Source organism: Atractosteus spatula, chromosome 7 (genome assembly GCF_055471065.1).
Source record: "Atractosteus spatula isolate fAtrSpa1 chromosome 7, fAtrSpa1.hap1, whole genome shotgun sequence".
Lineage (NCBI taxonomy): Eukaryota > Metazoa > Chordata > Actinopteri > Semionotiformes > Lepisosteidae > Atractosteus > Atractosteus spatula.
The window spans coordinates 39,159,480-39,174,440 of NC_142712.1; the positions used below are offsets into that span (position 1 = coordinate 39,159,480).

Genomic DNA, 14,961 nt, shown 5'->3' on the forward strand with positions numbered 1-14,961 from the left:
CCTACGCAAGTCCAAGAGCCGCAGCGCCGGTTGCACTTGCTCTTTAAAAACATACTACGTGAGCACCCGTGCTCATCCGGGACTTTGAACAGCGGCCCAATCCCCTTCGCAATACAGCGACTGGGTGGGCCCTTGCCATGTTGAATGGGTCTGCAAAGACCTTTAAATTGTGCGTTTTATGCGCCCTTTAGGTCTTAAAAGCATATCTGAAACGAGTCCCGCAAGTTGAGTTAGCATTACCAGGTGTCCCTAACGCGGCGGAGAGTCTCGGTCGGTGCGCTGGGTCCATGCTGTATAAACGTGACTCAGTGCGCACCATGTGGGCAGAGACGCGCCTATGAGAGAGCGCAGTCTGTGAGCACGGTGCCTTTCACGCAGTAGAGCCCCGGCCGGCTGATAGGAGGACTGAGCAGGCGCACTCCGCTCAAGTCTTATGAAACCGTCTGCGAGGAAGGAAAGCTACAGGATAATACCGGTGCAGCGCGATTCACCATCAGCCGCAATAAAATATAGGGGAGAAGAAATGGTGCATCTACCGGGGAAGACTTAGGCATCACCCAGGGGGATCACATTCCGAGGCCAAGAGGTAAACTAGCACGATTTACAGCATTTCAGAGTGCCTGATTACAGCAGGGAAGCTAGAGGTAGAAAAACAATCATTATAGTTTTCGCGTTACATAACTGTGCTCTGGTGACCTCTTTTTTGTTGTGGCCCTGTTTGGTTTCTATTTTTTATGAAAAATACGGATATATTTTCCGGTTAGGTAGCAGTCGGGGCCAAGAGGGACTTTTCTCGTTAAGTGCGTCTTTCTGTGGCCAGGCTCAGAAAGTTTATGTCTAAATGATCTTTTTACTTCATGAGCTTGGCGTGACCCAGTTTTCATTTGGCATCCGTTTTAGGAAAACGTGATAACTTGTACGGTAACTAAGACTTTAGTAAATATTTGTATGTCTATGATGCGTAATATTAACACGAACACCTCTCATTTTAGTTCATTTTGGTCTCAATTTTAGCGGACACGCGCGTTGAGTAAACTAGAGGTAGAAATCTTTTTGGTTTACTATTGAATCCCCTCGGAAGGATCAGCAGCCGTGTCGTTTTTAAGGAAAGATGTGTATTATTATAGGTGAGAGCTCGGAACCTTGGAAGGGCAGACAATAGTCATGAAATAACACCGATCCTGACTTGTATTGGATCGGACCGGTTACCGGGACCGCTGGTAGACAGACACATTTAGTATATCCCCAAAGATTTGTACATATTTAAGAATGAATAGTGTTATTATACTTTAACTGATGGGCCTTTTTATTGCGGGTTCGGAGTGAATCGTACTCAGATTGATCTTGAGATAAATACAAATATTATAGATGTATATTTACACGGTGTGCGAGCGTGAAACCTCTACTGTCCACTTTATTCCTACGCAGGTCTTTGCTCCAGCCGCTCCTTACTTGTGGAAATAATGTGCACCTGAGTTAAACATTTTAGGGTTAAATCAGTAACTTGCTGAAGTCTGCATGGAGGAGCTGGAGCGGTAGTGTCCAGGGTTCATTTATTTGAGCCAAAAAGTGACGCGCTCTTTCCTTGCGATTGAAAGTGACAAGGAGTGAAGAAGTTCGCAAAAAAAATGTTAAACGTGGCAGTAACAGGATAAAATAACGTTTTGTAAATATTCGAAGCACACACTATTTCCAAAGTTGATGATCCCTCCTAAAATATAGCAGGTGGTCAAAACAGAAAACGTATCGAGTATATTGAAATACCCCAAGGGTATGAATTACTTTTGCGTCTTTTCTTTAGCCCGAGTGCAGATTATGAGGGTGACCTGGCTTTCGTAATTGCGGTTCAATCCGAGAGAAAAGGGCGCTAATAAGGGGTTTCTCAAGTGAAAGCATCCGATATCTTTCTTTAATTGTTGCTTCTTGAGCTGCCACAAAATGCCGTAGCCTGTGAACTTGTTGAACACTTGTGACCTATAACTTTTTTTCTTAACAGGTTCATTTTCGCAGCCAGCGTAATTAAACAGCAGCCCCTTTTACGCAAAGTGTTGTGTGCTCTGTCCGTAGTTTCTTCGTTCATTGTGTCTGCCTTACCTAGAGGGATGAAAATACACGTTTTCGTCAAAAAGGGATTTTTTTTCCGCCTTTGTGAGTGTAAACTTAAACCCTGTCAGTTAAGGTAAGCTCCAGGCTGGAGGCGGGCTGAAAACAGGCGTAGCGCTTGGGACGGGGGCGGGTAGTTCGCCCTCCGAATATGGGTATATCGCTTAGTACAGTACTGAGGAATGAGGAATTGCTACGTACTAAATATAAAAGTGCTAGTCTCGTAAGCAATGCTGTACTTAGTCCGTATAGCTAAAATTAGCAGGAAATAATTTTAATACTATATATTACCTCCATCAGACGTTTTGAAACGCGTACTTAAATATGTGCTCTTTACATTCACTCTTGAAAATTCTAGGCACGTCTCAATTTTGTCAGACCAGCGAGCATGACAAGTAAATGTAACCACGATTTATGCCGATTGCTTGTTGAGTAGCTGCTTGTTTAACTTTGCCTAGCTTTAAGAACGGTGTGCTTGAATCAAAACCTTTAGTCTAACGACGACTTCTCATGTCTGAAGGCTTATTCCCGCAATACTGTTAAAATGCGCTGAATCCTTGTACGGCGTTGCAGATTGGGCTTTATTGACACCAGTACAGTTCTGTGGCGCCCCCTCGTGGGCACTTCTCAAATGCTGTACCACCTACAAGTCATCTTATCATAGGAACCACAGAAAATCTCAATGACCAACATGAGCGCACACACATCTAATAGAAATAGCCCTGAGAACTTGGTTAATTTGGATCGTACCGCCTTGTAGCCGTATTCCGACGCTTGCTAACACTAGCAGTGCTGTCTGTTTCAGGTTCAGCAGCAGAGCTAGTTTCGGTGGTCGTCCTAGGGTTCTACTTCCCGGACATGTCCTCTATTTTGGTCCTTATATCTCCGCCCGGGGGGAATTTTTAAATATCCCAAAATGTCCGGATTTCGACCACTTTATTTTCACCATGAAGAATAATTAACAAAAGTTTTAAAGATAGTAGATAAGGAGTTTAAAAAGAGAGCGGGTGAATGTATTAACTTCTGTAGTTCGCTTCGCGACCTACGTTGTCGCTCAGTTTCCGCCCTGTACGTGTATGATTGTCATGAGAGAGCGAAATCAGGCGTCAATATCCGTGTCTTTACTCGAATTCCGAGGAGAGAGTTTGTCAACCAAATTAACAGATTATTTTGTAAAATCTGCCAGCAAAACAGAGGATACTGTTATTGCAGAAGAGGGGATTTATGCATTTCACAGAGTAAAACATCATCACAGTTACTTTACCAATGAACAGAAAACGTGGGATATTTTGAAAACCCTCTCATTCCCGACCCCCTTCCCAGACAAGGCAATAAGAAAGTTCCTCAGGGTGTCCTCTTTTTTTGATGTTCAAATATGGTAAAAAAGTAGTGGCCGATGTATAATCCTCTTTCTCAACAGGTGTGTGTGACCTATCAGAGCTGGCATCAGTACTCTTGGCCTCTATTCCTTTAAGCCATGACATACAGTTATACTTGATTTTTTGCGGGGTATTCGTTATTGATCACTTGTTCTGTTAGTGAATGTGGCACTAAGCTGTGTCTCTGAAAGCCTGAGAGGAGTATGAACATGCTATATGAGTATTAGCGCATGCTGTATCTGCGTACTTAAGTACGTAGGCTGCGTATTTGACACATAAATTCATTTGATTAAAAAAATATATGAAACCCATCTCAAGCTTTCTGGAATCAATTAAGTAAATCACAGATGAAAAGGTTACATACATTTTAATTATTCAATTTTTAATTCCCAATTTTTCAGTGCACAGAACAAATTTCCAGAGGCATCTGGCGTACCACCCTGGGGGCGATCCTGATGGTACGCGTACCACCGTTTGAGAACCACTGCATGTAATCGGTGTATTTATATATCCCCTTTAAATGCACAAATTGGCAGGCATGTTTCTGTTCAGATTTAGACTAATTGAATTTAGAGCTCCTGCTTCAGTGTCAATTCATTTCCTAGATACTTTGAATTATGATACTTCTACTTGAAGATTTACAGTATTTATATAATTCTAAAAGGGATTATAACAGCAAATAAACACTTTAACAGAGGAGGCAGTATTGTACATGAGCAAGGGTATCAAAGTGAGTTATCCTCACCGATACACACATTAGACTGGTTCCCCCCCCCCCACACACACACACACACACACACATAGAAAGCCCATAACGCGACACATTTCATTTCAACATGCAGCAGACAAACAGATCTCGGCGTCTTGCTGCTCATGATTCAGCACTTGCATCTGACAAGGTTCGAGACGTCTGAGTCATTGGAGACTCATTTTACATGAAAGTGGCACAGAGACCCTCATTAAGTAACTTGTTGACAATCAAGGCTTTTGTTTTGCTTTTTTATTAGCACCACAGTCTCATTTGATGTAGAAGGGCATTTCACAGGCAGCTCTAACTGCACAGCCTTCTGTGTCACCTTTGTCATCTTTCGCATTTAAAAGGTGATTAGAGCATTGCTTTCAATACCAGTCTTTTCAAGACGTGGTTTGAGAATTTTATTCTAAAATGTGACTTTTCAAAGCATCTAATCTTCATGTTGATAATCTATTTGGGAACAAGATGCTGAAGGTGTTCAGACCGCTAAGTAAAATGTTAACTTATATCTAACTACTGTGTCTTATTGAATAAAGCCCAGCCCTGGACAGCTGTATAGTAACATCTGGGTTTTCCTTGGTTCCGTTCTGGCCTTAAATGCCTTCTGTATGGAACTGTGTATTTATGAGCCTTTTCTGGACTTGGGGGTTACAAAGCCTGGAACAAGCCCTGCAGGACCAGGACTGGCAGCCTTGACTTTATTTCCTCAAAATGAAGATGAAAACATTGAGCATCTGCCTCTTTTCTTTTTCCCTCCCTCTAGTTGATGATGGGTCCGAATTCCATCCACTGGTTCCGGAAGGGCCTGCGTCTCCATGACAACCCAGCCCTGAGGGAGGCCATCCGGGGGGCCTCCACAGTGCGCTGCGTCTACTTCCTGGATCCCTGGTTTGCCGGCTCCTCCAACCTCGGAGTCAACAGATGGAGGTGAGTGGTGCTGGGGGTGGCAGGGCAGTGAGACCTTAGCGTGCCGAAGGCTGTTGGATGTGGATGTGGCTGTGAATGAAATGAGTTGCTTGCATGTTTCCAGTGACTGACTGAGCTTCAGACTGGAGGAGAAAACTCCAACCTTCAGGTTAATTCATCCAGAAGGCTTTGTAGTTACAGGAGGGGAGCCTGCTTCATCCAACATGAAGTATCTGTCATTCTAGTGGCAGTGCAGTGAGAGTGCCAAGACACTGTTCCTTCCTAGGTTCGAGCTCTCCTTCTATAACAGAGCGCAGTTCATGCGTTTCTGCCATGTGACCCAGCAGCCTTGAGCTGTGGAATCCCAGTCCCAGATGAAATGTTTAGCTTTAAAACAATCAACGCATCTTTCTGGGGCTACATGAAACGCTTTCTCAGAATACAAGTGCTTTGTTTTTTTGCAGGAAGTCCTACAGTGCAGTGTGCAGAAGAGCGCTCTAATGGCATTGCATTATGTATAATTGTCTACCTGCTGTGACGTTGTTCTCCGTTTTATCTGAATGATGGATTACTTGGTGCACAACCCCTGCTAAATATAGTTGTTTTGCATTCGCATAGCAGCTAAAATTCATTTTTTTCCCCCTCAGTTCGTCAGTTTAAATAAATTTTGCATAGGTTTATGGATGTCATAAGCTGCATCATAGCAATTATTGTAATGGGCAAATTAATGATGTTCTTGCATCATAATTCTCAATCAGTTAACTCTTTTTCATGTTAATGCTGAAAAACTGAAAGATCTTGATGTAATATCTTAGAAGTACTGCAGTTGAGGTAAATGATGCTTTTAAAATGATAAGAGCCACTTATACAGGTCAGAATTAATGGAGCATGGAGTCAGAGGCAAACAGTGTTTTTTGTCTTGTGATTCTTCCTTTAGAGTCCCAGTGTTTTGTTTCCTAGGAGCGTATTAAGAGAATCATTGCATCTCCCTTTTCATTTTTTACTGTAAAAAAATTATTTATGGATTACTTGAGTTAAGGATCTCAATGAGTTTATAAATGTGGAAGCAGTTCAGCCCATTTGGTTTGTAGCATATTTGCTCTGTGGGTTTTGTCCAGCTGTATCTTGAAGGAAGCTGGGGTGTCAGCTTGGACATTGTATCTGGGTAGCTTGTTGCAGACTCCCACACCTCTTTGTGCCTTGGGGTCATATTGACATGTACTTCTTCCTTGCTCCTTGCCCTTGTGTTCTGCAGTTGGTCTTCCAACACGTCAGTCTGCCTTCAAGGAATTAGTATTTTTGAATGTGGGCGCTATTGTAGCTTTGGGTTTTCAAGACTAGCATAATTTAAATCGTTTAAAGCCCAGAGATGTACCTGTTTAGGGGTTGTTTTTGTGGTGTTCTTCCACTTTGGAGGCAAGTACTTTGAGTAATCTCTCTCCCAGCAATGTGTGATTTTTTTTTTAAATCGTCCATCAGAATTCTCAAAAAAAAAAGTCATCTTTATGCTACTTTTTAGCCCCCAGTGTAGTAGTAGTTGTCCTAAGCAACATGGAGCTGTACACTAAGTTGTGCTGCCTGTGTGCTCTGGAGATCAGGCTGTGCAGCAAGCCTGCAGGTTTGCTAAAGGGCCTCACACCCCTGCTCTGTCAATGATAGTCTCGGACCAAAGTGTTGTCTTCTCCCGGTGACACTTGTACCTCAGCAGAACACCTGGTGCTGATGATAGGCTTTTCACATTTATGGTAGAGCCCAGTAAGATGCAGTGATTTCTCTTTGAAGTGAGACGGCTCTCTTGGTGTGTCCAGGCTTTTACCTGAACAACGTTTTTAAGGCATGCTGGAGTGGTCTGATTTTCCAGCAGGGCTAGTGAGCAGGTTTCTGTGTTTAAGCAGTTATGAGAAGTGCACATTCTCAAAGCTTGCGCACTATATACCAGTGAGAGCTGTTACTCTTAAATGCACAGTTCTTTTTACCTTATCTGACATCAGGAAGGCAAACATAGATTGCTTAAAGCAGGGCTCTTATTTATCCACTGTGACAAACTGCCTGCTTCCTCATAAGTAAGTTAAACAATCGTCTTTCCATCAGTTCAGTTAGGATCCCAGGTACAGAACTGTAAAGATTCTGTGAGGGGACAACGCCATGTTTTTATTTTGCAGTCATCAGTAAGGAATAAAGAGCTGATAATGTTTTTTTTTTTTAAAAAGTGCATTTGCTAAATGCTTTCAGAAGCTTTCAGGTGATGAGCAACAAGCCTGAGATACAAATGTCTGCCAACTGGATAATCTTGACTTGACATTTCTTGAAGGACATGGAAACCAAGAGAAATTTGTCAGCTGTTTATTTTTGTGTTGCTTCTTAAGCATGTCTTTGTTTTGGCCCAAGTTGTGCGAGATAGGTGTCTTTTCCAGAAAGCAAGCTGGTGATTCTTTAATGGGATGTAGGGAGTAATTTGGAAGAGGCAGCTGTCTTCCCTTCTGTCTCGGACACCTGGAATGGAAAACTGACAGGCTGTTATCCTGGGAAATCTGCTCTTTAAACTGCTCGAAAAGCCTGTAAATAAACTTTGTCAGATGGCCGGTTTCAAAATAAATCCCATCGTGGAGACCTGACGGTCAGACGCGGTATTTTTACAGCTCACGTGTGCTTCCTGGTCAGAGGAGCAGCAGATTAGTAGCTTGGAGGTACCGAGACCTGGAGGATTAGGTCTCCCGCCGAGTCCTGAATGTCAGGATCATGGGTGAAAACGGATCGTTGCTGAAGCCCTTTGCTGTAATTTTTTCTTGTTCAATTCGGTCATCAAGAGGTCTTGGAAACAGTTCACACCTATGGGTTAGCAGTATCTAGCAGATTGCAAACCACTCATCCATCCTTTTGTGTGAAGACGCCAGGTGGAATGCTGCTACTGCTGCTTGGAGGTTAATCGCTTCTTTAGTATTCATTGTATCTGTAACTTCCCTTCTGGACAGTTTGTCAGCTTTTCCTATTACCATGCCTTTAAGTAAAATAACACTGATGCTCAGCTTTTTCCAAATTATGTTTCTCTCGGAATGTCATTCCTCCCTGGAATGTTCCTGATTTTTCCCATTCACAGAGCATGTCGGGCTCAGGCTGTGATTGTGATGTCTGGCAGAGCTGCTTCCAAGTTTTTGTGCTGCGCATCTGTCTGCTAAAATTCCAAAGCTCTGATTGAGTGGTGGGGGGGGGGGGGGATGGGTTTAAAAAAAATCATTTTTTGACATTCATGTTGTGTGTTGCTGGATTTTAATTGCAAAACCGAAAGCTTTTGGAATTTGTTGAGCTAAGCTTTTGTGTTTTAAATGCTGTGTGTGTGTGGAGAGAGAGGGAAGACGGTGTGTGGTAGTGCTGTCCAGCAGGAGGATGGGTGCTGATTCACTCCATCACACCGTCTGCTGGGATGTGTAAATGAATGCAATGTGCAATGCAGGAACACATGCATCAAAGGTTCTGGACAGCCCTGAGCAATCTGCTCTTCCAGAAAGGGTTCCTACAAATGGAAAAGTAGGTCAACATTTCTACAAGTGGTAGAGCTGTGCGATTTTTGGCAAATTGACCATATCCCCTGCACAGATATCACCGTCTGACATGCCAGCCAGCAGTGGTGCTCACGGATTCGGCTGGCATGTAAAAGAGCAGCAGGGTGGTCATTAGGAGTTGAGTGCTTAAATCGAAGATTTAGCCTGGTCTGATCCAGGGCTCAGGTGAACTCCAGCATCCATCCCTCTGATCTCCTTAACAAGGCTCCTGTCCGTGTTTTTGTTTTATATTGATCCTGCTCATTGCTTAATGGGTATCTGAGGACTGGTACAAAGATTTAAGCCCATGTTCCCTCGGTGCATCCAAGCTATTTTTATTCTGTGCTCTGTATAGTGCTTATTCTGCCTCGCATCTGGCCCTCAGTTGGGTTAAAGGCTAAAGTTTCAATCCCATCCCGGTCATTTTTTGAGACTTTACAGTAACAGCTTATCTGCTCCTACAGGGTAATAGCGGACACTTGCTATTCTTTGTGCCAGTCCTAGTCTTTTGGCAGGCCTGCCTCTTGCTGATGTTGCCACTAGCTTGCAGCTGTCCTGTGGGCAAAGCCATAACTCTGGCATTCATGAGTCCCACGAGCCCCCCCTCACACACACCTAGTGACAGGTGGGAAGTGCTGTGCTTTTTGGAAGAATCCAAATTAATAAGTGGGTCACAAGTTGCTTCCACACATCCTTGCATACTACTGTATATCTGACCACCTAGTAAAGTCCTGGACAGTCTAACAGCCATGTATGTAATCAAGTAGGTAGCTGTATCAGCACACATAGGCTGCAAATGAACAAGTAAGGGCTTATTCCATGCTGAAAACAATAGAAAAGAAACAACATTTTGGCTGTGAAGCCTTCTTTGGGTGTGGATCAGTGTATGTAATGTTGTCTTGATTGCCCATGCTGGGATTTCCAATTTAAATCTGAAGAGATATAAAGTCCATATAATACTATTAGCAATAATGCGTACTTTTAATTTTTATTTTTTTTAAAGTTGCTGGTTTGTCTTTGTGGGTGTGCCTGGATAGGGTGTTGTACAGGACATTATGGTTTTGCTCTGATCTGATATCATTTTTAAAAATGTATAAACCCCAAAGGCGGACGGGTCGATGACGGGTAATGTCAGGGAGAATAATGCTACTGCAGACACCCTGGAAATCTCTATAGTAATGCAGTAATGACGTAAAAAAAGCTGTAATGTCTTTGTTTATCTTGCTGGTGATTGCCTAGTGCTGGAAACGGATCAGCTACATTTTTCAGTGATTCAGCCGCTGTTGTTACATGTTGATGTTGATGAAAATATTTGTTCAGGTTTTTGGCAGTTTGAAATTACACATGGGAGCCTGATAAATTTGTATCTCCTACACAGTCCCTAAGAATGTACATAACAACTTCCGATTATTTCTTTAAGATGAATAATGTTGTTCTGATGAGCTGTGCAAAGCTAACAAAAGGCTAGTGGCTCGCGATCTTGTGAAGTTAAGCATCAAGGAAACTAAGTTTCCTATATCTGATGTCCTTCATTTTGAAAAATGATCATGAGAGTTTTTAAATTTGGAGGTTTAATCACCTGATATTCCTGGATGACTCCTGTGGGATGCACAAGCATCTAGAATACTGGTGCAGGGAGACTTTCACCTGGACACCGATCTAGTTTTTCCAGTGTGATTTAAAAATGTCACGTGACTACAGGTTGACAGGTCTTACTTTAGTGGAGGAGAAGAAAGCAGATGAGTGTTGGCCTTCTCTTTTCAGGCTAGGTGGTTGTGGTTTACTATAACCTGCTTATAATAAAACTTCTGTAGTGGTGGACTATAAGTTGGATGTGGTATCTTGGCATCCTCAATTTCCAGATTGGTAGGAATTATTGCACCACTTTCAGTGTGTTTTGAGGTCTGTTATTGCTGTGTATTATTGGTAAAACGTAGCAGTATATCGTCAGTAGTTTTGTTTGGTCAGTGCTTGTGTATAGTAATGGGTAAGACATATCGTTGATTGTATAGTTTAATTTTATTAGTTTATGAATCATGAGCAAATAAAATTAAAAGTTTACTTTTTGAAGAGCAGGCCCACCTGGAACTGTGTAATAACCTTTGTGTTATAAACTGTGTCTGTAAGATTTTTTTTATAATGATTCCTCTTTAAGTGGTTTTTTTTGGTGTGCATTTACGTTTGTATTACGTACCTTTTAGGCGTTTAAAAAAAAATCAAACAAACGCAAAAACCCTACCATGTAGGGGATGTAGGTTAGTGTGCCAGAGCATCAGGTTTCCGTGAGTCACTAGTTGTTATGGTGATGACCCACTTTCCACAGGCTGCTCCCAGAGGCCTGTTACACAAGGAAGACACCGCCCCAGCAATCCAGTTACACTCGGGAGCTGTGGAGAGACTGGACCTTGAACCCGAGCTGTGAATCAAGTCCCAGTTACTTACTAAAAACAGAAAAGTTTGCTTTTTGGGAGAGGGGGAAAAAATCAAAACATCCAACTTCTTCCTCTCTCTCCTATTTCAATGTATTTATTTCAAATTCCTCCTTTTCTCTCTCTCCCTAGTAGTGACACTGGGATTCGCATCAAGAAGTACTAGTGTTTCAGTAGCCAAGTGTCTGAAGGCGTGGTTTTCATTTTTGCTTTTGTGGTAATGTTGAGGTTTTTTTCTTCTTTTTTTTCCATTTCTTAAACCTACACTGTTTTCTAGGCCTGTATTGCTACACTAAAACAACCAGCACTATAACTAGCTTTCCAATTCCGAATTAAAATATGTTAGCCATTATTTTTTTTCTTTCCTGTGTAGTTCAATCCAGAAAAAAGAAGTACACTCGTCTTAAGTGTATGTCCGCTGCTCGTGCCCTTCTGTGTTGTGGGGCTTCTTAATGATTTCTTGGCTCAGGTCTGTCGTTTGTCTCCCTGGTGAGAGAAGGGCATTTAGAAACAAAAGCATGCGGAGAAACTCTTTCACAACATCCAGTTCTCTGCAACGGCCACCATATTGGGCTCGTTTCTTGGCATGAATCATACCAGGGAAGTGGGCCTTGCTTGGGCACAGGGTGGATAAAGCCCAGAGTCCCTGGCGTGCTAGTATGCAAAGCAGGCATGCAAAGAGTGTTTGCTTAACGCCACGCCTGGAACTAGGGTCGCAGGTGCTGCTGCTGCAGGAAGGCCAGGCCTTGAGCGCGCCCTGTGAGTGCAGTGTGCTGAGGGGCACTCCAGCGCCACTCCCTCTGCCACTTTTCCGAGCAGTTTCCAAGCCAAGAGCTTGCGTGCTAAACCACACTCGCCTCAAAAACCAGGCTTGCCGCACGTGCAGTTGCGAAGTACTCAAAAAGAGTTCTCTCTTTATGCACGTGGCTCTTTGAGCTCCGTCAGAGATCTTATTTTTCAGTTACTATTGTATTGGGGCACCACTTCTGACTTTCCTGTTCGCTTCAGTGAGAAACATGCTGTGGAGTCCCATATTGTATAAGACGTACTGCAAGCAGAGCATAAAAGCAGAAGGGCCTCAGAACCAGTATGTTCTCTGAACCTGGAGAGAGCATGGAGACTCCCCACAGAAGGGACCCCTCCAGCCAGAATTGGGCCCTGGAGCTACAAGGCTGCAGTTCGAACCTCCACAGCATAGTATTGCCTGACACAGGTGGTAATTGATGTCAATGTGAGGATACAACTTAAAAAAAAAACTAAAGGTCAAAAGAACATTAGTCTTGATAACTGTGTGGTCAATGAAACATAAACAAACAAATCCCAGAATGAACCCGTGTTGGTATCAAACTTAACTGAAATGTTAAGAGAGCTTTCCTTTAAAGGGCTATAGGTAATTTTGCTCTTAAGCCCTTAGTGAAGGCCAACACTCATTTTTCAGTGTTTTTGGAAATGGAAAGCAAACTGTCATTTCAACAACTGAAGTTCCAAGTGATAATTGTCATTCAGAAAAAAATGCAGTCTGTTTCTTCCCCTTACAGCTTGTTGGCGCATTTGCTCATTCTTTTTGTTTTTGTTTTTATTGTCCTGTGTCGCTGTAATAAGGTAATTTATAGTGTGCTGTTGCCTGAAGAATATTCTTCACTCCTTGCAAGTATTAAACACAGATTAACCTTTGATGCCACCAGCCTTGTACTCTGTGTCAGCCATGACGTTCTGCACTGGTGTCCAGGAAAAGGCAAGCGTGCTTTCTTTTATCAGCATTATTATTTTGCCAGAGCTGACGCACATTCTTTCTTGGAACAGGTTTTATAATGTGATCTGATCAAGGTTAATTCTCAGAGTTCACACAACAGTTGTCAAAGCAATGCGCTTGGTACAAAACGCGTCCGTTTTTTAATTCTCCAGGTGCATTCCCATCAACACTAAATTGAATGCTTTTTTGTTTTCCAAGCCTGTATCTTCTTGGCCTTGATTGAATGGATGTATTCTAAATGTTAGTACTTTACTTTACAGCAAATTGAGAGCACATTCTACTCTGATCAAACATGTTTTGCAGATCCCCCTGTAAATCCTTAATCTTTCTGACTCTCATAGGAGCCCCAGACCGGCTTCCAAATGACCCAGCCAGTAAGTTCATACCCCTGTTCCCCTGCATTAAAGGAGCGAGTCTTCCTTCTTTCCTTGAAATCGTTAAACACAATCTCCCACACTGACAAAAACATTCAAAGGAGACTCACGACTGTCAGATCATTTCAGCCCCCACCATCTCCCAGTTAAAGCCAATCTCATTCTATTAATCAACTATGAACTAGGGGTGAGTGGTATAACTGGTAAAGATGTGCCACAATATGGATGTGGCTTTACCATTTATACCGGTAGAGAATGGATTTTGATGTTATAGATTGCACTGCCAGCATTGTCGCAAAACAGGGTTTGGAAATGTTTACTATTGACCCGTCATAGTTTAAAATTCTGCCGTATTTTACCCCGATTATATCATTCTGAAAATGTTCATCTTGCTGATATTTGGAAATCTGATAGGTTCAGAATTATTGATCTTCAGTGGTTCCGATGTCCGGTTTATTATCTGAGGTCATTGCGGCCAATAAAAACACGCGGGCGTCCTCTTCCCTTTTCTGTGAAAACAAACTCACGTGTTCATTGTGCCCGTCTGCAAAACGCCAGTAAGTGGAGAAATGGAGAAAGGCAGCATTGGCAAGATGGGAAGTGTCTACCCCACCAGCTGCTGTGGGAGAAGCTGCTACAGCTGAACCAGAGGTAGTACTGGCAAAGAAAGGAAAGAAGAGTCTGAGCAGCTACTTCTCAAAACGAAATGTCCCAGGGTCAGGGCCATCTGCCTCTTCTGACAGAGATACAGTTGAAATGGAGCTGAGGAGCTACCTGCAGACACCCGAGGTGGTCTGCGAGACAGATCCACTGGAGTGGTGGAGGCTGCATGAAGCCAATTTTCCAAGAGTGTCCAAATTGGCCAAGAAATACCTCTGCATACCTGCCCCCAGTGCACCTTCTGAGAGGGCATTCAGCACTGGTGGCAACATTGTGACCCGTCACAGATCTGCACTCAAGCCAGACACTGTTGACAAGCTGGTCTTTCTGGCACGTAATCTGTAACCTGACGTACAACTCTTTTTCCAATTTTTACACTGTTTCAATACTTGAGGAGTTATTACTTTAATGCTTGAGTATTTTTTAAACTTATTTTTGTAATTTTAATTTGTTTTAAGAAGTATTACAGATTTTGTATTTGAAGTATTACATATTTACTTATTTAATTCATGTTCAAGTTTACACACAGTAGCTAACCAACAGTTAATAATAACCTAATAGTTAACTCCAGGCAATAAAAAACTTACTATTGAAGTCTTGTACTCCTTTTAAAGCATGTTATTTTGAAATTATGAGAAAAAATTCTATATCATGATGTATATCGTTACCGTCCAAAATTAAAATTATACTATGATATCAGTTTCAGGCCATATCGCCCAGCCCTACTATGAACTGGTTTAACAGCGCTGGTTCCAATGAGCTCCAGGCGGCCCTGCAGCAGCAGCAGCCCATGGGATGTGGCTGTTGGAAGGGCTGGCCCCTCAGGACACTGTTAGCCTGGCTGAACTTCATTAGGAGTGCTTGATTATTTTGAGTGAGGGTTAGTGAAGTGAATGAGACTGTTTCTTTTCTGTGCCTGTAACCAGGACTGTCTTCTCTTCAGGTGGGCCCAATTGTTTTTGACTTCCTGGACACTGGAAGGAAAGTTAATGCTTTCTCAATAGTCCTGTACGCCTCCAAAAAATTGACAAACTGAATGTGTGAATATTGCTTACTCACCTGTG

At 42.6% G+C, this 14,961-nt stretch overlaps 1 protein-coding gene across 4 annotated transcripts in view; it reads left to right on the forward strand.

The window, feature by feature from the left end:
- The first annotated feature begins 101 nt into the window (after positions 1-101).
- cry3b (cryptochrome circadian regulator 3b) overlaps positions 102-14,961 on the forward strand; it is a 45,283-nt gene continuing 30,423 nt past the window's right edge. For 2 of the 4 annotated variants that reach the window (XM_088921102.1, XM_088921104.1), the window contains exons 1-3: positions 537-586; positions 3,884-3,940; positions 5,000-5,163. In XM_088921102.1, the coding sequence (XP_088777228.1) occupies positions 3,938-3,940; positions 5,000-5,163 (167 nt within the window). In that variant the 5' untranslated portion in view covers positions 537-586; positions 3,884-3,937. Of the gene's footprint in view, positions 587-3,883; positions 3,941-4,999; positions 5,164-14,961 lie in introns of all 4 variants that reach the window. The other 2 variants (XM_088921103.1, XM_088921105.1) reach the window with 1 other exon arrangement.